Source organism: Lipomyces tetrasporus (assembly GCF_029532465.1).
Source record: "Lipomyces tetrasporus strain NRRL Y-64009 chromosome Unknown POJ06scaffold_11, whole genome shotgun sequence".
Taxonomy (NCBI): domain Eukaryota; kingdom Fungi; phylum Ascomycota; class Lipomycetes; order Lipomycetales; family Lipomycetaceae; genus Lipomyces; species Lipomyces tetrasporus.
Genome location: NW_026611606.1, coordinates 537,941 through 561,623, shown reverse-complemented (window position 1 = coordinate 561,623; position 23,683 = coordinate 537,941). Strand labels below are relative to the sequence as shown.

The 23,683-nt window shown below is 46.4% G+C and overlaps 12 protein-coding genes and 1 non-coding gene across 13 annotated transcripts; 7 read left to right on the top strand and 6 right to left on the bottom strand.

The window, feature by feature from the left end:
• Window positions 1-1,503: 1,503 nt before the first annotated feature.
• POJ06DRAFT_261479 (chaperonin Cpn60/TCP-1 family) lies at window positions 1,504-3,991 on the bottom strand. Its single transcript, XM_056188627.1, has 10 exons — window positions 3,792-3,991; window positions 3,713-3,730; window positions 3,625-3,649; window positions 3,512-3,572; window positions 3,339-3,453; window positions 3,189-3,286; window positions 2,979-3,129; window positions 2,459-2,921; window positions 2,221-2,406; window positions 1,504-2,168 (listed from the first exon to the last, which is right to left on the bottom strand). Exons 1-10 carry the CDS (start codon window positions 3,872-3,874, stop codon window positions 1,716-1,718), a joined length of 1,653 nt encoding a protein of 550 aa, XP_056040926.1. The 5' UTR covers window positions 3,875-3,991; the 3' UTR covers window positions 1,504-1,715.
• A 152-nt stretch (window positions 3,992-4,143) lies between these two features.
• Window positions 4,144-7,012, top strand: POJ06DRAFT_261475 (Pkinase-domain-containing protein). Its single transcript, XM_056188626.1, has 12 exons — window positions 4,144-4,433; window positions 4,490-4,520; window positions 4,579-4,675; window positions 4,736-4,768; window positions 4,824-4,861; window positions 4,925-5,014; window positions 5,067-5,127; window positions 5,176-5,487; window positions 5,541-5,676; window positions 5,726-6,034; window positions 6,089-6,430; window positions 6,484-7,012. The coding sequence occupies exons 1-12, from the start codon at window positions 4,339-4,341 to the stop codon at window positions 6,671-6,673; spliced, it is 1,734 nt and encodes a 577-aa protein (XP_056040925.1). The 5' UTR covers window positions 4,144-4,338; the 3' UTR covers window positions 6,674-7,012.
• On the bottom strand, window positions 7,013-8,751 carry POJ06DRAFT_303712 (glycolipid 2-alpha-mannosyltransferase-domain-containing protein). Its single transcript, XM_056190813.1, has 3 exons — window positions 8,182-8,751; window positions 7,856-8,125; window positions 7,013-7,797 (listed from the first exon to the last, which is right to left on the bottom strand). The coding sequence occupies exons 1-3, from the start codon at window positions 8,618-8,620 to the stop codon at window positions 7,295-7,297; spliced, it is 1,212 nt and encodes a 403-aa protein (XP_056040924.1). The 5' UTR covers window positions 8,621-8,751; the 3' UTR covers window positions 7,013-7,294.
• Window positions 8,752-9,065: 314 nt separating this feature from the next.
• POJ06DRAFT_271117 (uncharacterized protein) lies at window positions 9,066-9,864 on the top strand (the record flags this gene model as incomplete). The annotated part of the gene is made up of 5 exons (XM_056189488.1): window positions 9,066-9,140; window positions 9,192-9,301; window positions 9,360-9,450; window positions 9,507-9,767; window positions 9,826-9,864. The coding sequence occupies 5 exons, from the start codon at window positions 9,066-9,068 to the stop codon at window positions 9,862-9,864; spliced, it is 576 nt and encodes a 191-aa protein (XP_056040923.1).
• POJ06DRAFT_32675 (S-adenosyl-L-methionine-dependent methyltransferase) lies at window positions 9,858-10,855 on the bottom strand. Its single transcript, XM_056190870.1, has 5 exons — window positions 10,748-10,855; window positions 10,542-10,685; window positions 10,308-10,490; window positions 10,168-10,257; window positions 9,858-10,104 (listed from the first exon to the last, which is right to left on the bottom strand). The coding sequence occupies exons 1-5, from the start codon at window positions 10,799-10,801 to the stop codon at window positions 9,940-9,942; spliced, it is 636 nt and encodes a 211-aa protein (XP_056040922.1). The 5' UTR covers window positions 10,802-10,855; the 3' UTR covers window positions 9,858-9,939.
• Window positions 10,856-10,934: 79 nt separating this feature from the next.
• Window positions 10,935-12,463, top strand: POJ06DRAFT_215109 (uncharacterized protein). Its single transcript, XM_056185514.1, has 2 exons — window positions 10,935-11,208; window positions 11,268-12,463. The coding sequence occupies exons 1-2, from the start codon at window positions 11,097-11,099 to the stop codon at window positions 12,362-12,364; spliced, it is 1,209 nt and encodes a 402-aa protein (XP_056040921.1). The 5' UTR covers window positions 10,935-11,096; the 3' UTR covers window positions 12,365-12,463.
• A 106-nt stretch (window positions 12,464-12,569) lies between these two features.
• Window positions 12,570-13,165, bottom strand: POJ06DRAFT_271114 (Tim17/Tim22/Tim23/Pmp24 family-domain-containing protein; the record flags this gene model as incomplete). The annotated part of the gene is made up of 2 exons (XM_056189487.1): window positions 12,570-12,625; window positions 12,676-13,165. 2 exons carry the CDS (start codon window positions 13,163-13,165, stop codon window positions 12,570-12,572), a joined length of 546 nt encoding a protein of 181 aa, XP_056040920.1.
• A 269-nt stretch (window positions 13,166-13,434) lies between these two features.
• Window positions 13,435-14,759, bottom strand: POJ06DRAFT_261457 (nucleoside diphosphate kinase). The gene is made up of 8 exons (XM_056188625.1): window positions 14,610-14,759; window positions 14,428-14,486; window positions 14,271-14,363; window positions 14,204-14,214; window positions 14,082-14,147; window positions 13,967-14,031; window positions 13,790-13,912; window positions 13,435-13,734 (listed from the first exon to the last, which is right to left on the bottom strand). The coding sequence occupies exons 1-8, from the start codon at window positions 14,640-14,642 to the stop codon at window positions 13,729-13,731; spliced, it is 456 nt and encodes a 151-aa protein (XP_056040919.1). The 5' UTR covers window positions 14,643-14,759; the 3' UTR covers window positions 13,435-13,728.
• A 628-nt stretch (window positions 14,760-15,387) lies between these two features.
• On the top strand, window positions 15,388-16,993 carry POJ06DRAFT_202026 (uncharacterized protein; the record flags this gene model as incomplete). Its single annotated transcript, XM_056185262.1, has 2 exons — window positions 15,388-15,727; window positions 15,759-16,993. 2 exons carry the CDS (start codon window positions 15,388-15,390, stop codon window positions 16,991-16,993), a joined length of 1,575 nt encoding a protein of 524 aa, XP_056040918.1.
• A 525-nt stretch (window positions 16,994-17,518) lies between these two features.
• Window positions 17,519-19,157, bottom strand: POJ06DRAFT_261450 (cytochrome c oxidase subunit VA-domain-containing protein). Its single transcript, XM_056188624.1, has 3 exons — window positions 18,834-19,157; window positions 17,900-18,063; window positions 17,519-17,845 (listed from the first exon to the last, which is right to left on the bottom strand). Exons 1-3 carry the CDS (start codon window positions 19,001-19,003, stop codon window positions 17,727-17,729), a joined length of 453 nt encoding a protein of 150 aa, XP_056040917.1. The 5' UTR covers window positions 19,004-19,157; the 3' UTR covers window positions 17,519-17,726.
• Window positions 19,158-19,325: 168 nt separating this feature from the next.
• Window positions 19,326-21,437, top strand: POJ06DRAFT_261446 (GNS1/SUR4 family-domain-containing protein). The gene is made up of 4 exons (XM_056188623.1): window positions 19,326-20,022; window positions 20,341-20,361; window positions 20,445-20,493; window positions 20,571-21,437. Exons 1-4 carry the CDS (start codon window positions 19,600-19,602, stop codon window positions 21,071-21,073), a joined length of 996 nt encoding a protein of 331 aa, XP_056040916.1. The 5' UTR covers window positions 19,326-19,599; the 3' UTR covers window positions 21,074-21,437.
• A 546-nt stretch (window positions 21,438-21,983) lies between these two features.
• Window positions 21,984-22,055, top strand: POJ06DRAFT_t80. Its single transcript has one exon. It is a non-coding gene; the product is annotated as a tRNA-Gly (tRNA).
• Window positions 22,056-22,776: 721 nt separating this feature from the next.
• POJ06DRAFT_271109 (Endoribonuclease L-PSP/chorismate mutase-like protein) lies at window positions 22,777-23,580 on the top strand (the record flags this gene model as incomplete). The annotated part of the gene is made up of 7 exons (XM_056189486.1): window positions 22,777-22,797; window positions 22,910-22,970; window positions 23,031-23,107; window positions 23,175-23,244; window positions 23,295-23,353; window positions 23,420-23,485; window positions 23,551-23,580. 7 exons carry the CDS (start codon window positions 22,777-22,779, stop codon window positions 23,578-23,580), a joined length of 384 nt encoding a protein of 127 aa, XP_056040915.1.
• Window positions 23,581-23,683: the final 103 nt, after the last annotated feature.

Genomic DNA, 23,683 nt, shown 5'->3' with positions numbered 1-23,683 from the left:
GGAAATGTCTTACTAAGAAGTCTGGCGAAATTCGTCTTCCACATTTGAGCATACTCGTCCAGATAGAGTAAACCGATAGGGCCAGTCGATAATACCAGCTTAAAGATTTGAAAGGAACCAAATGTACGTTCCTAACGGATAGATCTGGCTTTGAGCCAACTTATTGGAATCGGTGTCATAAGTTTTTCTCCTGAGATCGGCAATAGTGCAGTAACACTGACTAAGATCTGCCATACATGGCGAGTTACTATTCTGGTTGGAGACCTGTCGGTAGGGATCAATCAATTATTATTTCCTCGGCCCGTACCTATATGCCCAGTCGTTCTTTCATCGTGCTTGAGATCGAACTAGCAGATGACCACGTGTTCTTGTAGGGCGCCCACCAATTGCCCAAATTGCAGCCCACCGGATTCCATTTCACAAATAAAGTTCGCGTCCCTGCATCAAGGACGCACTCAAAAATCGATTTTGCTGTAATTCCACTAGTCCCAAAACAGCGTGTTTCGCTGGGTTGTTTGTTTCGTTGATTGCTACTACATCCGGCCTCGTGCCGGACCTAGAAAATTCAGGGAGTGTAATATAACTCTCGCTTCCGGCATCGTTGTAACATTTGCCCACCGTTACAGTCTTCGTTGCCGAGGATCAGTACAATCAGCGCGCAACCTACACCACACATCGCTCAAGCGAACAGTCTCGATCTCGTCGCTCTTTTCGGTCCAACATTCAAGGCTGCTGTTATGTGAAGCTATCGGCAGTATTCATATCATCTGCTGGAATATCTGTATATCTGTGTCTATCTCTCTACATCTGGATCTAGTACGCGACCTTATCCTTTAGGCGGAACCGAATATAGCCAGTTTGTTTACGCCATCAGTCAGTTGTGAGGAGGGTGCCACTTGCTGCAAAGTTATTAAATCGTCATTTCTATCGTATACATTGCCGTCATCGACTCTGGAATGCTCTGCTGTTTAGAACGTCGAGTCAATTGGCTTACTTATGGTATCTGTCAATCATAAGAAAAGACGGTGATTACAGCGGAGAGGTAGGATACCATCATACCAACATTTGTGGCCAGTCAATTGCACTCAATAATCGGTTATTATTGGCTTCACAAGGCTCCAGTCTCGTGTTACCATTTTTCCCTCGTACACGACCTCCGCGGCGTCAGTCGTTTCGACGAGCTCGGTCTGTACTATTAACAGGGCAACGTTTGATGTACAGCAGTGCCTGTTTACTGCTGTAGCAAATTCATTTGGACTGAAACGTATGCGCCACGGATGTGGGCTTTTCTCTTCCAGTAAACGCACTATACGTGCTAACCCGGCGGTGCAAAATGTCGTTGCGTACGGAGAGAACTTGTGATGAATTCTTGTGGGGCTATCGAAGATTGGATACTTCCATTCCATGTGGGGATATTCAAGGCTTCTCAATGTACCAGTGATTAATCAGTTGGCAGCTATCTGGATTGGAACGCCATTAGCGATAAATCGGCGTTCGAAAATCTGTTCAATAGAGCCAAGAACTTGTATTTCCTTGTCATCTGGTATGCTGATGCGGTAAATGGTTCTATTGTTATTATACAATTTAATATAGCTGCGACAGTCTGGATTAATGAGCCACATGTAACCAGCAAGTACGATTATCAGATGCAAAATATAGACTACATATCCTCAAGACATCATGTACACATCCCGTTCATTTCTATCGTACCCACGCTAGTACTGAGCGTCATCACTTCCGCTGACAATTACATCATTCACTTTCAAAATCATTCTCGTAAGCTGCGTAGCCAAGAGCAACTGCTGCTTCTTGCCAATCAATGGATCAATTACGAACAATTCCTTCATGTCGTTCACACCAGTGTTCAAGCAATCAATTCCAAGCCTGCTGTTGTTTTCCTTGACTTGACGCGCCTTCACGCTTGCCAGCGCTTCGATCGAGTGCAGTCCAGAGTTTTCAGCCAACGCCATTGGAATAGCGTCGAGCGCCGTGGCGAACGATCGCATTGCGTACTGGTCTATGCCGTGGTGCTTGTCGGCCTCCTCTGCAACAGCAAGGGACGCTGTGATTTCAGCGGCGCCACCTCCGTAGACGATCCGGTTGTCTCGTACCAGATTGCGAACGACACAGAGAGCGTCATGGAGCGCGCGCTTGGCTTCATCGATGATCTTTCGACAGTCGTTAGCGTTGCCGTCGAAAACACAAACATGACCACATTACCATTTTGTTGCTTCCTCGGACAAAGACAGTCACTGCGCGGGTGTTTGCGCACTCCTCAATAACAAGCATTCTATCCCTAGTAGTACCGAATGACAGTTCCCTGACCAAGCCAGCGTAGCCGAGCTTGCTGGCAGTCAAATCTTCAAATCTAGGTACAATGCGGCCGTTGGTGGCAATAGCAATAAGCTGCAGTCTCAGTTAGAAGCATTTACTATTAGATCACTGAAGACTGGCATACCTCCAGCTCAGGACCGCCGACCCATCTAACTGCAGGGAGTTGGTTCTGAAGAAGTAAGTGGTTCGCCTCGTCGTCGAAACCCCATTGGCAAATAACGAGTGAAGCGCCAGTGTCCTTGACCTGCTTGATCATTTCCATGAATTTCTCACGTTCATATGATTGGAGCTTCTTGAACTCCTCCACGGTCGTGATGTCAAGTTTGTGCTTTGTCTTCGGCTTAGGAGGCTCGAACGGACAAGTTAGAATGGCGATTTTGGCGTCCTTGACTGTTCGTGGCATCTGCGGGTGTGACATATCCTTATCGATGACGACACCCTTGACAAGCGCGGTGTCCTCGAGAGCACCTCCGACCTTCCCGTCGACCTTGATTAATTCAAAATCCACATCTTTTCGCTCGAGATCGGCAACGCTTATTATAGCATCAACTGCGATGTTGGCAAACTTATCATGAGCCTTGGAAACGCTAGCAATATATGTCAGCAGGTCTAATAGCAATTTATAGTCGCAATACTCCCCGTACATCTTGCTGCCCAAGGATGTTCGCGCTGCTCTAAGGAGATTGGTCTTGTCTTCCAGACTGAAATCAACAGTGTCGGCAATTGAATCAAGGTGGGCGACAGCGATCTTGCAAGCTTTGTCGTATCCATCTGCGATTCTTATAGGATGAATTCCTACGCGACAATTAGATTCTGGCCGTCCCAAAGACTACAACAGTGCCCAATTTTCATACCCTTATCAATGAGCTCTGCGGCTTGCTCTAGAAGAGCACCTGCCAGAACAACAACACCAGTCGTGCCATCGCCAATTTCGTCGTCCTGAGACTTCGATCTGTATTCAGGCTTAGTTACGCAAGCCCGCATCAAGAAGAACGTGCACATACAATTGAACCAGCAGTTTCGCGATCTGGTTTTCAACCTGCATCTGTCCCAAAATAGTGGCTCCATCGTTCGTGATGGTAATGTCTCCATCGGGTGATATAAGAATCTTATCCAGCCCTTCACATGTCATCATCAGCTCTACTTTCTACAAACAATTGCAGTCCATCACAATTACCTCGTGGACCTAGCGACGTTTTGACAATATCCGCAACTGTTCGGGCGGCCAATATGTGGGACTATACAGTTAATGTTGGCATTGATTGATAACAAGCGAGATCAAAACCATACCTTCACAGCTTCGATGCCATGAGTTCTTTCGCATGTGACGTAAGCCAACTAATTCAGCAGTCGAAAAGGTCACGAATTATCAAAATACCTTTTTTTCTTTCCTTGACTGCACGCTATTCGTCAGTAAATTGTTGTACACACAACGGTCTCAGCATGGCAACACTTACTCTCGAACAATGATAAATGGCCGCCCCATCTCATCTTGTGCGACAATCGCGTTAGACATATCAGGATAAATCGCCTGTGCCATCTTGAACGACCTCTAAATGCAAATCCCTATCAGATCCAAGATAACAGCTGGATTTACGCTTGAGTTAGCAATGCGGTTAACTCGAAGTTTTCGCTCTAGCAGTTTCGTTAGCCAACGCGTCGCGCAAAAATTATGGCAGATGAAGAAGCCGCGCGGACTTGACGGTTGTGCATAACGCCAGCCCTAGACCTAAGAATCGATTTACTATGAGTCGGTCCCAACCCCTGAAGTTTCATCGTCGATCGTTTATTTGGAATATTCCGAAAGCGGAATGACAACTTAAGTCACACGCGCACAACATTCCGTCCGACGGTTGACAGCTATTTGTTAAACCGCCCGGGGAACCTTAGCATTCGAGCGCACGGCACACTTGACTCGCGTGATCTAACTAATATTTGTTTAATCATTGCATTTGTTTATTTGGAGGTCTATTGCTTTTGGCCGGTTTTGGAAAAATAATCTAAATGGCAATCCCACGGATATGTACAGCGGATCAGTTTACTCTCCTAGAGGAGCTGGGATCCGGAAGTTTTGGGGTTGTGTACAAGGCGATATACAAGTACATTGACAATTTCATCACTGACAGGAAGAATGCTCTAACAGATTTGTTAATAGGGAGACAGGTCAAGTTGTCGCCGTCAAACAAGTTAGTTGAATGGCATCATTTGGTTACGGCCATGGGAGCGCTGATATAATGTTTCCAGATCGATCTCGAGTCGAGCGATGATGACATCGCCGAGATTCAGATGGAGATCGCGCTGCTTAGCGGGTGCGACAGTGAGCACGTTACGAAGTATTACGGTAACTACCTTGGTCAGATTGGGTTATCATGTCTAACTTGTTCGATTTGTTCTGGGTTAGGCTGTTTTGTGAAGGGATACAAGTTATGGATCAGTAAGTTAGCCGCGGTTACATACTGTATATTATTGCGGTTTGTTAACATCAATAGTTATGGAGTTCCTTGCTGGCGGGTCCAGCTTAGATCTTGTATTGACTTTATTTGGTTTTACGTGATCATAGGGTTCATGCCCTTGTTAACGATGACTGCAGCTAAAGCCAGGGCCGTTTCCCGAGAGACATATTGCAATTCTTTGTCGCGAATTATTGGAAGGACTTTCATATCTACATAGTAACGGAAAAGTAGACAAATTGCTCTGCCAGGTTTTGCATGACTGCTAACTAGTGAGTTTAGATTCATAGAGATATTAAAGCCGCGAATGTATTGTTATCATCAGAAGGAGATGTCAAACTAGGTACGAGTATGTCGATTTATCTGTGATTTCAATAGTAACTCAAAATAGCCGACTTTGGCGTCGCTGCACAGCTCTCGAATAACATGTCACGTCGCAACACCTTCGTCGGTACACCATTTTGGATGGCGCCTGAAGTCATTAAACAACAGGCTTATGACTACAAGGCGGATATATGGTCTCTTGGTATAACAGCAATCGAGCTAGCCAGGGGCGAACCCCCTCTATCAGAATATCATCCAATGAAAGTGCTCTTTCTGATCCCGAAAGCAATTCCTCCGGCACTTGAGGGTAATTTCAGCAAGGAATTTAAAGAGTTTGTCAGTCTGTGTCTGGTCAAGGATCACAGAAGGCGTCCGTCAGGTCTGTTCACGACGCAGGTCTCCTCGGAATAGAAATCTGACATTGACATATAGCTAAGCAGCTTTTGAAGCATAAATTCATCAGAAATGCTGGAAAAACTACAGAACTACAGGTTCTGATTAACAGAAAAGAGGAATGGCAGGCGCGAAGACTCGACAGAGCCAAGCCTAAGCTCTACCAAGAGACTGTGTATGTGACAATAATTGACAGTGTTTGGTTTCGTCTAATGAAGAACCAGTGCGACCATGAATTCTGTGGATAGTTTAACAGACCCGTGGTCGTTCACGGTGAACTCAGTCAGTCCCGTTCGTATTACAGAAACGGAGATCACGATGGAAGATCTTGATGATGATGATGACGACGACTCTTTACAAAATTCTACCATTAGAGCACGGCGAAGCCTATCAGACCTATCGGAGCCATTGACCAAACCTAACATTAGCATTGCATCGTTGCATAACGACAGTCAACGAACGATTCGGGCTAGTCATGACAAGCTAGAACAAGATCAAGTCCTACGTACATCGTCCATGCGAGACCGCGCAGAGTAAGTGTCGCATATGTATCATGTGATAGAACTATTATTAATGAGTGATTCCAGCCGGCAACGGACAATCCGACCATCTCGGTACCTCCGCGAGACCACGCAGGTTACAAATGTGAATGTAGCCGAAATCGCCGCTCCGTTGAAAGAAAACAGTAGCATTACTGGAAAGCATGTGCCTCCGCAAGTTTCTCCTACTACCGAAGAAGGCCGTCTAGGCAGAAAAGCGTTCGTGGACATTCTGAGTACATTGTTAGCTAAACTGGAGTATCGAACCGGGCAATCGGTACAGCAGATGGATGCTTCGGCCAGGTTAGCCAATGGGTGGAAGACGCTAGATGCTGTTGATCCAGAGACCGAATTTTTTGTGCTCCAAACAATTGTTCACAAGATTCAAGAGTGAGTAACATATGTGGCAATGGAATGACAACTTGTTCTGACAACTTTTGCAGTCACGAACAGTTACGAAGTGTGTTGGTGTCCTCAGCAAAGTCAGATAACAACAGCAGGTCCATTTCTCCGAAGAGCAGCGGGACCTGCTCTGATGTTGATATCCCTTCTATTCCGAAACGATCACCTATTGAGCAGTTATTGTACGCTCGATGGCTGGAAGGCTTGCGTAGTCGCTGGCCCGACGTTTAGAACCTTGGATTTTCTTCGGCGTTGGCATCTTGCAGATTGATTCAAATTTGGATAGTAACGGGCTTTTCCTGGCTGGACTTGTGCGGGAGTTTACGAGATGGATATTCTAGGTGCATTGAACTTTTAAATTCTATAGCATTATCGTAATACTGTGACTTCGCTTTTCTTACTGAATAACTTTAACGGTGAAACCAGGTTTTCTCGGAACGGATTACGATTATATGAAATTTGATCTTAGCGAGTTTTCTTTCCACTCGATTCATTATTTTTGTTTGCATATTGTCATGATTCCAATGCGACAAGATCGACGTAAATGAGCTTCATACTGCATTCAATACATACATATTAACAGTATATCAGACACAATACAACCACAATCGTACACACAACCAGCTGGCAAACTCATCGCGTAGTACTCCACTCAAAAATCCGAGAAGAAGCAGCCAAACAGATTTATTTACAAAACGCCGGGAAGTTAAAATGTAATAAGAACCAGTTGACAACAAATCGGTCTTCCAAACCATGACGTATTACCAAACGGATCACAATATTTACCTGGCAACTGCCAGTATCATGAACTACGGACAAAAATCATAAATATCGAGCAATATTAAGCCGCTCTTAGTCAGCGTGAACATATTTGAAGAAATTATCGATGCAGTTTTCCCGATTCAGATATCCGGCATCTGTGAATCGGCCGGCGCGACAACCTGAGCACTTTTTCGAAGCCGGGCAATTGTAGTACGGCATGTGCAAGTAGCCAATGTCCTTAAACCAATGAATCTTTGACTTGTCCAAAAACAATCCGAGACCTATACTGTGAACTGGCGCGTCACCCCACCGTTCGTAGAAAAACCCGCCAGCATGGTCTAGGTACTCAAAGTACTTATCATACGCATCTGAACGGAAGAAATCCATGTCGCCGATTTCAAAATTACTCCAAAAGTGACACGTGGAGTATCCGTTAGCAATGACGTTGTGGTTCGGCCGTACGTCGTTGTCGGTGAGCCATTGAATGGCGTTATTCGCATGAACGTATTCTGGGTGCTGAGCAACAAATTCCATTGTTGTTGGCCAGAGCGTTCGAATACTTTGCGGAGCATCATAAATATTAATAACGTATCCTACAACAGTCGGTTAGCCAGAGAAACAATACGTATGACAAAGTGTGAGACCGCGTACCGTATGTCTTATCATTGTCCTCCATGTACCGGAACACATCGTAGTCAATACTGCAATAGTATCTTGTATTCGGCTCAATTCGCCAGTACCATCGTACGTCTTTCAACGCTGGATGTTTGTAAAACATACCCGAGTTCCACCGGCACATCTGGTGGTAGCTCTGTTGCTTCGCATACATGATATCATCCTCTTCAAGTATTTCGCTGGAAACTCCGACAAGGTCCTTGTTTATCCACGCTGGTGTTTCCCAATGTGCTTTTGGGATCAATTCTGCGTATTTCATCAATTAGAGACTTCATCGCATGAAAAGTGTCGGTCTAGCATACCGTATCGGCACGGCGCCTTGGTCATCGCCTGTGTTTTCTGCTTAAACTCCTCCGTGAATGGCACATCGTTGAAAAACGTCCATGGGTAGTTAAACTTAGAATTAAACGTCCGCTCAACGTCGCGCATTGTCCGAACGATACCCCGGAGCTCCGAGTTACGAACAAGCGAGAGTAAGGTGGCATTAGCTCTCGGCCGGTCGGTGTCGCCAACGTGCGTCAGAATTCCGTCGGGCTCCCCTACTTCCTGGAGCAGTGGGTTCGTTGATGACGACGGTGAGCCTGAGTCTGGATGCTTCGGGGTCGTAGTCCGTCCCACCTCTGCTTCCTGTTGATTAACTTCTGTCGTTGCGGAAGGGACAATCTTGCGGAAGATGACCACCGCGAGGACGACAAGGCCGATGAGGGCCAGTAGCCGGTTTACTCTCCGATTTAGCTGCATGATTCAAGTGCTGCACGACAGTACCGAGACTGCCAAATGGCAATGCAGCTGGGGCGGAGTGGAGGATAATGTCCGGTATTGAAGAGATGGTCCGATGAGACGGATGATTGAGCTTCCGTCATAAGTCCGTGAGTCTATGTAATCTCGAGTGTCTTGTACTGAGGTGTCGCGTCGCTTGTGACTCTACCCCGTACTTGTAAATAATTCGGCTGCTTGCAAAAATATGGGCGATTATTGAAGAATGAGTCAATGACCGATAATGAGATGATAACGATCAGCTTAATATCAAATCTACTGCGATATAACGTTGGCTGCTGTACTTATATTGGCACATATGCATTGTGTGCCGAAAATATGTTGAAATGCGGGTTTGGGTTTGTATCAACGCGTCGGTGATGCCGTTGTTTGGACGACTCGAAATGGGGAGAAGATAGCGACTGCCAGGATGGATTCAACCCCAGCAGCCGTGTCGCGCAAACTAATAGCAGATCTGGTCACTCACGTTACTGGCTTGTCGAGGGTATTATAGTCGTGTGTTTTCCGCGGCTGAAGTTGCACTAACCGACGATAGTCGAACAAGTCACAAACATATAAGCAAGTTCTCGGGCGTGCCATCGCAACTGCAACAGATTCAAGGTATCGTCCGGCAGACAGCGACGATGTACGCGAGAGGCTTGATGGGTCAGTTCAAATGCTTGTTATATGACTAGACGAGTTCAATACTGATTCGTTGGTTCAGGTTGGTCGAAAAATACAGCGTTCGGGCACGGGATGATTTGGCCGACGAATTGGCTGAACGGATCCAGTTCATTTTTCCTGTCCGAACCGAGGTAGATATATACTTTATTCTGGCATGCTGTCGCTTGTAGTACTAATGGAGTGGTAGGCTGTCCTATCTGTGTTGGCCATGCTTTTGCATCTCGCACAGGCATCAGCCATGGACAAGCCTGTTTCTGGACTTATCACTAATTACCACTTCGGGACAAAGGAAGAGATCAAGTGGGATGATATCATTAAAGATGATCCACTAGAAGGAGAACATTGGAGAAATTGGGAGCCGGGATCGAGCGATATTTCATCAGAAGACGAAGACAGAGACGATGTCAAGACCGAACCGTGCGAGTCGAAGGAAAATGACGCGACGCTGGTAAACTAAGCTACATTCTACGACTGGAAGAGGTATACTGACTTTGACTTCGTGACAGGATAGTGACTACGAGTCTATAGATTTTCGACTGAAATAATTGTTGTCGCCAACTCAGAAAGCGCGGACACCAACAATTTACAAATCTTGAGTCATGCAACTGCTGTTTCGGAAATTACTTTTGCAGGACATATCCAAAGTAGTCAAACGAGCCCCCAGGGTCGGAGAGCGTCTCTACTTGCACCGTCCAATACGGTCGTTCTAGTATAGGTCGTGCAAAGTGAGGTTGCCGATAGGAGATATATAACATCCGTCCATTCGGCCTAAGGATCCGATTTGTCTGCGGTTGGAATTAGCAAATTGTTGTATGCATTGCAACGCGTGGGCCAAAACCGGTAAATACCTCGTCCATATATTTCCATGCCGATGATTTGATACTGTCCGGAATATCCCACACCGAACCAGTATAGCTGAGTAATGCATCCAGAGTTCCCTAAGCGTCTTGTAAATATATGTTACGATCTTCATTAGAATATTCTGTACCTTGTCTATGGCGACGTCAAAGATTCCATCTTCGAACGCGGACATGTCGCGCACGTCCATCACATCCCATGTCATTTCCGGCTCATTTCTGTGCAAGTTCGCCATTTGCTCAATACATGTCTCTGAGAAATCAACGTTTGAAATATGTCTCAACCCCGCATCGTATAAATCTTTTGAGAGCGTCTACGCGTTATCAGGAAACCCGGTACTGAGAGAGATCGACAAAGCACATACGCTGTTTCCGCACCCTAGCATGACTACTTTCAGATTGACACATTGATCCCAGGGTATATGCTTCCGGAAGAACGCCTCTAATTCCGCGAATGTCTTGAACCAATCGAATGTCGTAGCATCGTCGTCTTTCTGATACCGCTTGTCCTATTGATTCTCCAGTTTTAGCCAAAGTCGCTTACACGATGAGCATCAGACTGATCACGCACCCAATAGTCCTTGGTCTGCAGTTGATCGACCTCGGACAATTTTAAGTCCGCCATGCTTATCTCATGCGAAAAGCAGTGTCGATCTTTTGCGAATCAATTGGCACTGGGATGTCGCGAAATTGGCCGAAACTTTCAGTACCCGAACTCGCCCCTGCAGATTTACGTCATCTTCAAAACTTCATCGTCAGGGACAGTTTGCGAGTTGTCCGACTTTAGCGTATCCAGTTGACACTACATCAGAAAGCCCCTGTCGATCAACTATCATCCGACGGATCATATCTTAAGAGACCTGTTTTTCTCCGAACGCTATATCTGCCTCTAATTTGAGTTGTAGCTGGCCATAACTACGATGGCTGGCAAATCCATTCAGCAATTCCTTGCCACGGCCAGAGCAGCAGTACGAAGCGGCCTAAAGTCTACGGCCACCAAAATTTTACTTGTCACTGGTAACGAGTCGGCAGGTACGTGCCCTGAATGTTGGCTCCGAGCAAGGAATCAAACCTAATGTACGCGCTTTTAGATCTCGACTCCTTTACAAGCTCTCTACTCTTTGCGTACCTAACAGACGCAACCGCAGATTGCTCGCGCGACAAATCGATCCCGTACGACAGTATTATTCCCCTGGTCAATATTCCCCGAGAAGAAGTTTCCCTGCGTCCGGAACTGCACTATTTGCTTGCGAGATTGAAAATACCGGAATCGGATGTCATTTGCAAAGACGAATTCCTCTCCTCAATCGACACCTCCAAGACCGACAAAGTCGACGTCGTGCTAGTAGATCACAACCACCTCCTTTCAGATCTCGGCGATTTATTTGGCAACAATGTGGTGGCATTGCTGGATCACCACGCGGACGAAAGCTTGTACCCTTCAGCAAAGCCGCGGATAATCGCCCCTGTCGGCAGTTGTACTTCGCTGGTTGTGAATTATTTCGCGGATTATTTTCGAATTAGTCCCGACGAGTTCTCGGTCTCGGAAGAGAAGAAGGATGTTGCACGGTTGGCGCTGGCACCTATTCTTGTCGACACCGCAAATCTGACGTCGAAAGCAACACAGGAGGATAAAGATGCTGTTGCGACTCTAATTAGCGTCATAAAATCAGGCACCGCAGGTGCTGTCGACAATCAAGAAGAGTATTACACGGCGCTGATGACAGCCAAGCGCAGCATTGACAGTTTCAGCTTACATGATATTATCAGAAAGGACTATAAGGAGTGGTTGGAGGGCAATGGACTTCGTGTTGGCATAAGTTCCAGCGTAAAGTCGCTTGCTTGGACTGTCCAAAAGTTCGGATCGGACAGGCTCAAGAAGGATATAGACATGTGGGCCAAGGAACGGAAACTGGACGCATTTGTATTCATGGACTCATTCCAGGACCCAGAAGAGGGGTACCGACGTGACTTACTCGTTGCAGTCTGCAGCGAAAAAGGCAACAGCAGAGTGAGAAAATTTCTAGACGCTGCTAAGACTGAACTTAAGCTAGAGCCATTTTCGGAGAAAGATGGTGTTGCCATTCAGAGCAGTGAAGAGGAACGATTGTGGTGTTGGAAGCAGAAGAATTTGAAGGCTAGTCGAAAGCAAGTTGCGCCGCTGATCCGACAATTCATGCAGGAATAGATATATATAGTGTAGGCAATTTGGCGCATTGTGATATCTGATTAAGGAACTGGGAAATACGTATGGATGTTGTAGATGAAAGATGCCAATAATTATTTTCATGCATGCTATATACAAGACAGAATGTGGATTGTAGAAAGAACCAAGATGTACCCAAACGCCATGACCTCTATCTACTGATTCGTATACTTCTATTGTTGACATCCTAATCCTCATCTGTATCAGGAGGTGGACATTCTTCTCGTCGCATATACAAGTCGACTAGTTCGAATTAGCAGGAACAGATAATCACACCACTAAATCCAACTTACCAGCACCGCTAAATGCCGCAAACGCAGCGCAACCGCTCAATGCTGCCTGAGGGCCACTTTTAATTGCTAATGCGCCGCCAGTCAAACAACCTGCCGCAATACCGTTCCAGATGTCATTCTTTGCCCGCAGTGCCTCAATCGAGCACTCGACGCTCGCAAAAATACCACCAATTTTTCCAAAACTTTTCGCCGAACCCCACATCTTGCCTCCCAGATCTTTGAATTGTGCCCGCATTTGTTCCTTCAGTGGCAAATCCGATATTGGCCGACCTCCGAGGCCAACAGGAACATCGTATGCCATACTGCCCATCAAGAGCGAGAACGCACCGCCCAATACGAAACCCGCGACACCAGCCATAACACCCTTCATGGGACATGACTTCCAAAACTCTTCGCCGTACTGCATTTGCCGCATCATTATTTCTTCCTCGGTCATTGGCGGTCGCGGGGGAAATCGCGGGATGAATGGGAGAGGCGGGAATGATGCCATTGGGATCCCGGAAGTAGGTTGCGAATCGGAACTGGACATCGGAACAGACGTATACTAGTTGTAAATATCTAACTGGACTGAACCAGCTCTAATAATGTAATTAAATTTGTTAATTTGTCTTCAGCGCAACTACAACTTCCTCTACGACGCGATGCGTAGCCATCCAAATTTTCCCTGTTCAATAATTTTCTGAAACTGATTTGTGGCGGTGGCGTCCACAAAACGAATTTCACTTGTGGTGGTGCAATAAGGTTTCTTTGAACCCCTTATGTTAATTAATTCGAACGAGAGTTACGAATTCCTTTCACACAGATAGCCTTAACGCATAATGCTAACTTATGGAAACGAGTTCTTACGTAAAGGAGAAACAATTTTTCGGCCGAATTATCGGACTTTCCTATATTCGCTATCTGGCGTTCGCAGAAAACCTCAAATGGTAGAATTTGCAAAACACAGCATAATATACTAGAACTAGAAAATGGCCAAATTTATATTATATCGTACTAATATGCTCCTCAAAACCGAACACTTTTATCCGTTGGGACCTTCTACATAAGAGACGTTTACTCCTATAGGATAGTATTAGATATCACGACATTTGTGATAGAGCGCTCGAAAACTTACATAGATCCACTTGAAGATGGTAGGAGTGTAGCTAACGAGCTCATCCTTCTTGAACCAGAGGCCGATCTCCTTCTTCGCGGACTCGACGGAGTCAGAGCCGTGGCACACATTACGGCCAACATCCTGACAGCGGTTAGCACTTTGGTCGCACAACAACAGTCGTATCGAAGCACTTACGATGGCGAAGTCACCACGGATGGTTCCGGGACCAGCGGCAAGAGGGTTGGTCGCACCAAGAAGAACTTTATTGACGTTAATGGCTTTCAGACTTAAATGCAACTGCGGCACTTACCACGACCGGTCTTGACAACATCCTTACCCTCCCAGACCATAGCGCAGACAGGACCAGAAAGCATGTCTATTGGATAATATTACTAACTGCGCAGGCAATCCAAACCTATTCCCAATACATACAGTTCACGAGACTAAGATCTAAGATTAGCATAACAGTCTACAGTCAGCTGTCAATGAGCATACATACCCGGGGAAAAAAGGCTTTGCAGTGAGATCAGCGTAGTGCTCCTCAAGCAGAGGCTTGGTAGGCTGGGTAAGCTTGATGCCGACAAGCTTGTAGCTGGAAGTGGTCAGTAAATTTTTCTTCGAGTAGAAGTATCACAATTTGCACTAAAAGCACATACCCCTTCTGCTCAAAACGAGAGATGATCGGAGAGATGAGTCCACGCTGGACACCGTCGGGCTAGAATGCGTATTTTGTCAGACTGAGCTATAGCGAATGGGCATCGATTCGTGGGCCGACATTTGAAGGCTGGTAAAGTCACGATGATCCCCAGCGACACGAAAATAACGGTGACTACCATACCTTGATAGCAATGAAAGTCTGTTCGTCAGCCATTGTTGCTTCTACGTAGCAGGAAGTAGAGAAATTGAAACAAGTAAGTGCGGACAAGTATGGTGAAGTAGGCGGGATGAAAAAAAGGGGGAAAGCGGCCGCACGTTGACAGCTTCACGGCGTTAGTGCACAGAGAGCGAGAGACTTGCGTCGGAAGTTAGACATGCCAGGAACGTTGTGCCGCACATTAAGTCGGACGTATGACTTGTGCGGTCAGTATTTTGGTGTAAATTCCACCAACAGTATGCTGCAGCGGTAGCCAATCTGCTAACGCAGTGTTACTGATCCTGACACGGAGGTGGCCCCAAGACAGCGCGTAAACTGGCGTTAGGAATTGTCAGGAGTCAACACGTCTGCCTTCGCCTGCCTGTTCACTGATAAATCACCAGAACCGCAGCCAGCTATCTGACTGCCTCGCGAAAGCACTCTCTTCCTGCGTTTTCGGTTGATGCCTGCCGCTACCTGAGCAGCCGCTTGCGCTGTCGTCGCGCGGTTCGCCACGTCGTTGCTGTCACCAACCCTGCCCGTGTCGCCGCGTTCAGGAGTTGCAGTTCTGCCGCCCCTACTCGCGTCGGCCCTCTCCGTCGCCGTTCCGCTCGTCCCCGCCGTCGTTCTTCTGACGCTTGTCATTTTCCACTCGCCGTCACAGCCTGCTGATCTTCCGTCTGCGCGTCACCGAAATCCGCGCAAAAAGCGCTCTTCACCTGCCAAGAGGGTCCACCAGCCGCGTGCCACTCCGATGACTATCATGGATCCCACCGTCGCTGCCGCGTATCCACCGCAGACGACCGGAGTCGCGCGTTCAAACAGCCTACGTGCAACATCGGGCAACCGGGTTTACAAACTAAGGCTCGTCGATAAAGTCAACTCTGGCAATCAGAGCCCCTCGTCGGTCGTGACGACGCCTAGTGCATCATCAATCATTGCTTCCTCGACTATCTCGACACCCGCGTCGGAGACAGAGCCCACGCCGTCACAACAGCTACGTGAGCGCCGTCGAAACAGATCATTTCGACTGAGTCTCTCTATTCCAACAGCGGTTGCCCCATCTTCTCCTATCACTGAAGAGCCATCGGTCGGTATGTGTGGTTTTCTTTCTGACGCAGCACGTGATCCAAGGCATCGCTAACGCCCAGCTCTCGTTACCAGCCCCCGAACTATTCGTTTCGCCCAAGCTCCCTACTGTGTCGAAAAGTAACGCCGAACAGGCAATCTACGAGGATTCAACAGATTTTCTCACCCTATTAGCCGCAAAGCAGCGCCGAGTGCTTGAACTCCGAGAAGAGCTTTCGAAAGCTGAAATTGATCTCAAACAACTGCAGCAGCAATGGTCTGCACACGAGGATCGGAGCCGACGATCTGTTCAACTGCAGGCTGTCACTGGCCTTTCGAACGGTGCGCGGAATCGGTTAAGTTTCGACAGTAGCCGCGTTGGCAATAGTGGAAGTAAAACCACGCCCGCAGGGCCCACGTCCAATCCGTCAGTCACATCTTCCACCGACAGCAAACGGCTCAGTGGAGCCGGTATTGGTCGTTTACTTTCACCGTCATTCCCTTTCCCAAGTCCGCCAAAAACTGCACCGTCAGGACGTCCGTTTGCCCCTCGTACTTCATCACTTAATGACAGTACGTCATCATCTGCCACGACCACTATGCCGGCTGCTGGTGGCGCAGGCTACCCGGGGATTAACGATGAATTTGACTATGATTATGATAACAACAACAATGTTAATATTCCTATCCGAGCTGACGAGGTCATTCACATGGGACGGAAACTTGCAGAAGGAATTAATAATCATCTGTGGAACCTATTTGACGACATCAAGCAGGCCGCAATCGGTGAAGATTTGGTTGCTGGTCCCACTGCAGCAAAGCGGGCATCTGTAAATTCTGCAGGCAATAGCAGCACTCAGCCGTTGGCGTCGCTTGACTGGAGACGTTCGCGAACGACAACTGGTGACTCGCGCGAAAGTGCTAACGATTATGTGGACGACGAGACAGATAGATCTCCTTCACCTCCATTGCGCCATATGGCCAGCTTCGTCAACTCGCCTATTAAATCCGAGCCTCTTGGCGTTAATTCACCAGAATATCGTGGGTCGCCGCCGAGCAAACACCCGCCGTGGGAGAAACAGCTTGGTGAATATAGTGGCTACAACGTTTTACATGAGGCTCCCGCTGCTGTCTCATCTACCTCTCTCATCGAGTTTGAGTCTTCCGAAGACGAGATTGCACCAAATAACGCTCAGTCGCAGAACACGGTGCAGTCGCGTATTTCTGCAGGGACCAAGCGAATGAGTCTGTATAGTCCTGATTTTGATCTCACAGGTAGAGGCCCCTCCGCATTCCCATAGTGCTGTTGGTTGCATAGACATGGCTATGACATCTTGGCACGCTAAATTAATGATTTTCGCTCATGTTTTCATGATTTATGACTTCCGGATGTTGAAATTACATGTTGTGACACGACCTCGTTCACGTCTGCTTTGGTCGACTTGTACATTATTGCTTGATTGGTATTAGAATTAGATATGTCCGGTCTCCTTCGTAATGTCCCTTATGTTAATATTTGTCTCTTGTTCATGATAGTATATATTGTTGTATTGACTCACGTTCTCGTTCTATACAGTAGAGGGTTTCTGGGAGGCGCCTTTGTTTCATACATTTTGCAATTTGGTTTCTTCGGAGATTGGTCGTTTTCTTTCTTGATGTGATATTTTGAGAATATTCGAATAAAGAGATGCATGAATGTGCTAGTTTTAAGCTGTCCACCAATAACGTCTTGCAGACTTGCGAAGTTCGACGCAATGGTTTGTGGTTGGAATTTGTCGTTGACGTACGGATGCCACTACGGCCCTACTGTGCGACCCAAGGTTGAGAAGCCAGGTATATGACAAAACGGTGTAAGTATTAACTACTGCAATTTAACTACACAATCTGTATAAAATGTAAGATTTAATTCGCGTCCTTTCGATGACAAGGACTCCGAAATTGATGACATGATACCAGTTTTCGTGCTGACGATGCCAACACCGATAACTATCCTAACCTCGCAGATATAACGTTTAACCCAATACTATATGACATTTACTTTGAGTCTGGAAACAATTCCTCCTTGAGTGGGATTCCTAGTTGCTCACGGATATCTTTCAGCTCGTCGATATAGGCGTCGTAGAGGTGCTTGGCTGGGACCTTCAATTTTATGGCTGCATCCCTTCTCAGTAACCAGCTTTTGTAGAACCAAACAACAAACAACTTACCCTCCAAAACGCGGACGGCAGTAGCAAAGTCATTTACGCGACGGGCGGCCTCAAGAGCCTTGGTGATGACGGTTGGGGATGGAACGTGGTCGTAGGAGAAGCAGTTTGATAGGATTCGCTGAACTTCGAAAGGATCGTAAGCGTTCTCGAACTCCTTCTCAAATCTAAAAAGAATACTCCATTAGACTTTCTTGCTTTGTCATTCCATTGAGCCGTAAGAGATTGCACCCAGGTCGCGGCCGAGATCAAATACACCCTTTGTAATTTGCAGTTTATACCGCAGGAAACCGACAAATTACCAACTAGCAACAGAATATATGTTGTATGTCAGGAATTAATTGCAATCTCATTGATGCTGTAATTTCTTGTTAACTAATTTGGTGTGGCTCGAACACATCGTTTTCATGCAAATCCAAGCCGCGGAGTCAACCAACCAGAAGTCGCGAAATCCCAGCGCAGCCGCAGCCGCGCCGCTCATAAAATCGTACCACGTCTATGCAACTTGACGAACTGTAGCGAAATCACAAACAACTTGCACAAAAAAATTCCTCAGAAATTTGTTACGACGTTTAAAATCAAATTGTAAACCAAAATGAACGCCAGTGATGTTTCTATACGAGTTGCCGTAATTTGAAAATTGGTTTGACTAAATTCTGGCCCATGCGATCTCTTCCATAACTCACGAGAATTGTTGTCCAATATTAAGTCTTCACAGAACATCATCGACATGTCGACAATAAGCTTGATCCTCCAATAGTCCACCATTGAAACTGATAAAAATTAACTTGTCGACCGATGTATTTGCAGTAATTTCCGTGGTAGTTGACAGGTCCAACGGAGGGAAATAATAATCCAGCTCAGACTCCCCATGCAACAGCCAGCGACCGTAACCGTAGAGCAATGCCGGCCAATGTTAATCAAATAAATCGCATACCTAGCATTAAATTCCTCGAAGGTCTCGGCGTCACCATGCGCAGAATAGTTTCGAGCAAAGGACTGTCTCGAAGTGATTGCAATCGGAAGAGCACGCGCCCGGAAGGAAAGCTGCGACGCGACCTGGCGGGCAACGGGTGATCGGACTGAATATCGAATAATAAACGCCATTTGAAATGTCCTTGCAAAAACCGTGACGAGTGGAGAGGGGTACAAGTTGCCGTGGAGCAGTCAAATGATGGCTATGAAGAGAGCAAATCGAGACAAGAGGCCCTAAAGGTCGGGCCACTCAATTGGCGCGCTTCTTTTGACGAGCGGACTCGCGGAACAGTGAGGGCGAGGGCTTCGCCAATCCGCAGTTTGCAGAAATGCAACTGTCGAAAATGCAGTTTTGGAACCATCGATTCAGCCACACAGCTACACAAGGCTCCACACCAACTTTTTTGGGGCCAATTTGCCTAGCACAATGCTCTCAATGCGCACGCGTATATGGCTCAAGTGCATCAAATGTTCACCGTAATTGCCTTGAGGCCGGAACTCGGGGACGTGTTTTTTAAGCCTGCAAGCGCGTCTGTGCCTGCTCAGTTTCCTCCCTCGTTCGTCGCATCCGTCGCTCTTTTACAGCTAGCTTCTGCATTCCCAGAAGCTCACAAGCTGGTTAGCTGGAGACGCGCATTCTGTCACTCTTTTTCTTGCCCGTGGTGTGCTGATTGTTGAGTCGTCTGCTTCCTTGTTCTTTGTATTCAATTGCCGCATCAGCCGACAAAATGGCTATTTCATACGACTCCGTTATAGACTATCTGCAACCGCAAGTTCCTACGGTTGACCGGCCCTTTGGCATATACCTGTGGGATATCTTTACCGATGCCTGCGTCCTTCTGTTCGGATGGAATCCCTCGGAGTTTCTGTTCACGCAGGGGACTTTGCCTCTCTCGACACTCTACCCTGTTGTCACTACTATCGCGGTTTACTACGTCGTCATTCTGGGCGGCCGGGAGATTATGAAGGGGTTCGCGCCAATGCAGCTCACGTTCCTTTTCCGCGTTCACAACGTTCTCCTAACCTTCGTATCCGGACTTCTTCTTGCGCTTTTTGTTGAGCAGCTCTTCCCTATTCTCTACCGCCACGGCCTATTCTACGCTATTTGCAACGAAGGCTCTTGGACTCAACCCATTGTTACCCTTTATTATGTAAGTGGCTATCCTTATTTTGCGAGGAGAATTCCTTGATGTCAAGATGTGGGCTTCGCTTGGGTCTGCATGCCCGGGGATTGGTTGGGGTTTCTGCTTGCCGCACCAGGCCTGTGGTAAACGTGTTCCTGTTATCAGTTGGCCTGGAGTACCTAGATTGGGGTACCTAGAATGGAGCACTATGAGTGCAGTGTGGACGAATCTATTGGGAAGCCCTATCTTATTGTTGTTTCTGCGATATTTGATTGTGTTCTCTCGCGCGGGCTTCTGCCGTAATTTTGTCGGCTGTCGACAGTACTAACTCCGTCTGTTGTGTAGCTTAACTACCTCACCAAATATGCACGTGAATATCTTTACCCTAACCACTCCAACATCTGTCGGAGACTGGCAAACATTGCGACGCGATGCTAATTAAGCTTTAGGTTGAGCTGCTCGATACTGTGTTCCTGGTTCTCAAGAAGAAGCCTCTGAGTGAGTACCACATGATGTGCTAAGATTGAGCTCGAGACTTAAGGAATGTCTGGAAACTAACGGTCCATTTGTTTCAGCCTTTTTGCATTGCTATCACCATGGTGCCACGGCCGCATTGTGCTACTCCCAGATCATTGGTCACACGTCTGTGTCATGGGTAGTTATTACTTTGAACCTTGGTGTTCACGTTGTTATGTACTGGTACTACTTCTTGTCATCCTGCGGCATCCGCGTTTGGTGGAAGGAGTGGGTCACTCGGCTACAAATCATTCAGTTTCTTATTGACCTCTGCTTCGTCTACTTCGCGTCGTACACCTATTTCACCAGCAACTACATGCCAGAGCTTCCTAACGCTGGTAATTGCGCTGGTGAAGAATTTGCTGCTATCTATGGTTGCCTTCTTCTCACATCTTACCTCGTCCTCTTCATTGCATTCTATATCAACGTTTACCACAAGAAAGGCAAGAAGGCCGCTGCCGCCAAGAAAGCTGCTGCTGCCTCTGTGGCGACTAACGGCGAAAAGAAGGAAACTACAGCTTCGCCGGTTAAGGTTGCGAAGAAGCACTCAAAGAAGATTTAAGCGCGTCGATCCTGGCTGGTTGTATTTAGCTCTGTCATGGCGAAACCAGAGAAACGTCTATATAAGTAACGAGAAGAGGAGAGACGAATGTGGGATATGTCGATTTACTGGTTTGTTTATTTGAGCACTAGATTTTCAATATCTGGTATGTCAACAAAAGTGTCTGCATGTATTTCTAACTTCTCACGGAATTGTTCTTCGTGATATGTCATTTTTGCACCGTCATGTACAAGTATATTTGGTCTAATATGCAACTCTTTAAGTTTTAATGTAATTCGCATGGATATATTCTTTCGTCAAATTAAAATTTTCTAGGCTTAAGATTATATCAGAACATATTGGCATGGTACTGGTAGTAGTAGCCGTAGCGTATCAGTGCTATTTTTACTGGTACTGAGTTGCTTATCTGTGTTGGTTCGACAAAGGAAGCCTCTTCCTACAGCAATTATATTTGACACGAGCGTATGATAAACGTTGTGTTTTTGTCCATTGTACGGGTTCGTACGGGGCAGAAGGAAGGAATCAAAAGTGTACGTTCTATTATTGCTCTCCAATCTAGACTTCGACCAGTTTACCTTAATACAGAGAATAAGGCAAGTGAATATCTAGTCGCTGACTCGCTATACAGGTGCATTAGTTTTTCAAAGGTGAGAGGAGGCGATTGGCAAAGAGTGCGAGAGGCATTCCAGAAACTTTTCATCCATATTTCAAGAAGTGATAGCTGCGAAATACAGTGCCGATCCAAAATAGTGGATGGGTGCGTCCCAACAAGCACAAATAAGTAATTGAGTGACCTTTATGGTATACATTTAATTTTGAAATGCTATATGTACCCCTATATGTAGATACATTTGAACGGTTATGTTAAATACAATATGGAGGCTGAATGGGAAGTCTCTTTCAGTGAACAGGACGGTTAGTGTAGTGGTTATCATATTTGCCTTCCAAGCAAATGACAGGGGTTCGATTCTCCTACCGTTCAGAATTTTTTAGTAATCTTAGATTGTATCCCAATTTTTAATATTGGAGCCTATTATAATTTGTTTTTGATCTTTGAAATTTTATCTTACACCCAGTTTATTTATACAATGTTTCAATTAACCGACGAATAAGGTAGGAATATATTGACGATCGGTGACGCAGAGAGCATGCGAAATGCAATTGAACCACGACAGTTAGGTAATATTGACGGTGCATCTTAAAATAAAATCGCAGGCTTGAAGTTTCCAAACTGACGGGCTTGCAAGACGAGGACTGCAGCGAGTCATGACCCATTTGGTCGCTTAGCTCTAACCAACTAACTTGGAGTTGACCTGGGAGTTGACCAAGGGTTGCGGGTTTCGCGCTTTCTGGGAGTTGATAGCTGGAGTCCGAGAGTTTGTCTATCCGCTGGAGAGCTGTCAGGTCGGATTTATAAATACTCTTGATTATTCAGTGGGTCTAATCCTAACGAATAAGCCTAGTTAAGCAATTATCAACGAATCGAAGGGCCTAGAAATTTAACCATGTCCGTGTACTTTTCAAGGATGGGGCGCTTATCGTCCGCGAAACATTGGGTTAACCCAGCTTCGCACCTCGGCGGCCTCCGGCGACATGTTTCGCGCGTCATCGCCAAAGCCAGCTGCCAGCCGCGAAGTATTTCCTCCCCTGGCGCTAGCTCGATTTTCTCATCCTACAGGTTTTTTTCGACTACAACAATCCAAATGTCTTCTGCTCTTAAGGTGGTAAGTGTACATGGGCGGACGTGTCTCTGCCTTGGAAGTATATCCAATTGATCTTTAATTGAGTTGGCAATGGAATTTATTTGGTGGGATGGTGGACCTGATGCGACAATAGATCTCCACTGCCAGCTCGGCTGCTCCTCGCGCCCCGTACTCCCAGGCAATTGCGGTCAATGGTAAGCTGGTTGAAATTAGTAATGTGAGGATATTTACATAGTAACTGACTGTCACCACAGGCTTCATCTACTGCTCCGGCCAGGTTCCCATGAAACCCGATGGAACACTGATTGTCGACGATATTAAGGCGGCTGCGGTAAGAAAATCAACGCAGTATATCCACAATTGCAGTCAATTTTGGCTAATATCGCTTTTCATGATAGCTTCAATCCTTGACTAACCTCAAGCTTGTCCTTGAGGCCGGAGGCTCTAGCATTGAAAAGATCTTCAAGGGTATGTCTGGTTTCTAGATCAATGACGTAACAGCTAATACGCATTTCTAGTCAATGTCTACCTTGTCGACATGGCTGATTTCGCCGCCGTCAACGAGGTCTACTCTGAGGTAACTATGGATTTACAAAATTAAGCGAGTAAATCGCGTAGATCAGATATTTACTTATGGTTTAAGTTCTTCGGTACTCATAGACCCGCCAGAACCTGCATTGCTATCAAGCAGCTCCCTCTTGGAGCTACCGTAAGTGTTGCCTGCTTTCATGCATGTGCGATTTATACGGTGGAATTGTTACTCACTTATGATAGATCGAGATCGAGTGCATTGCTGTTGAGTAAACTAATTCACTCGCTTCAACTGAAGCAGGGATATGCTCGACTAACAAAATCACGCATATGGTATTGTACCAAATAAACCAGGTTAAATATATATGTCCTTATA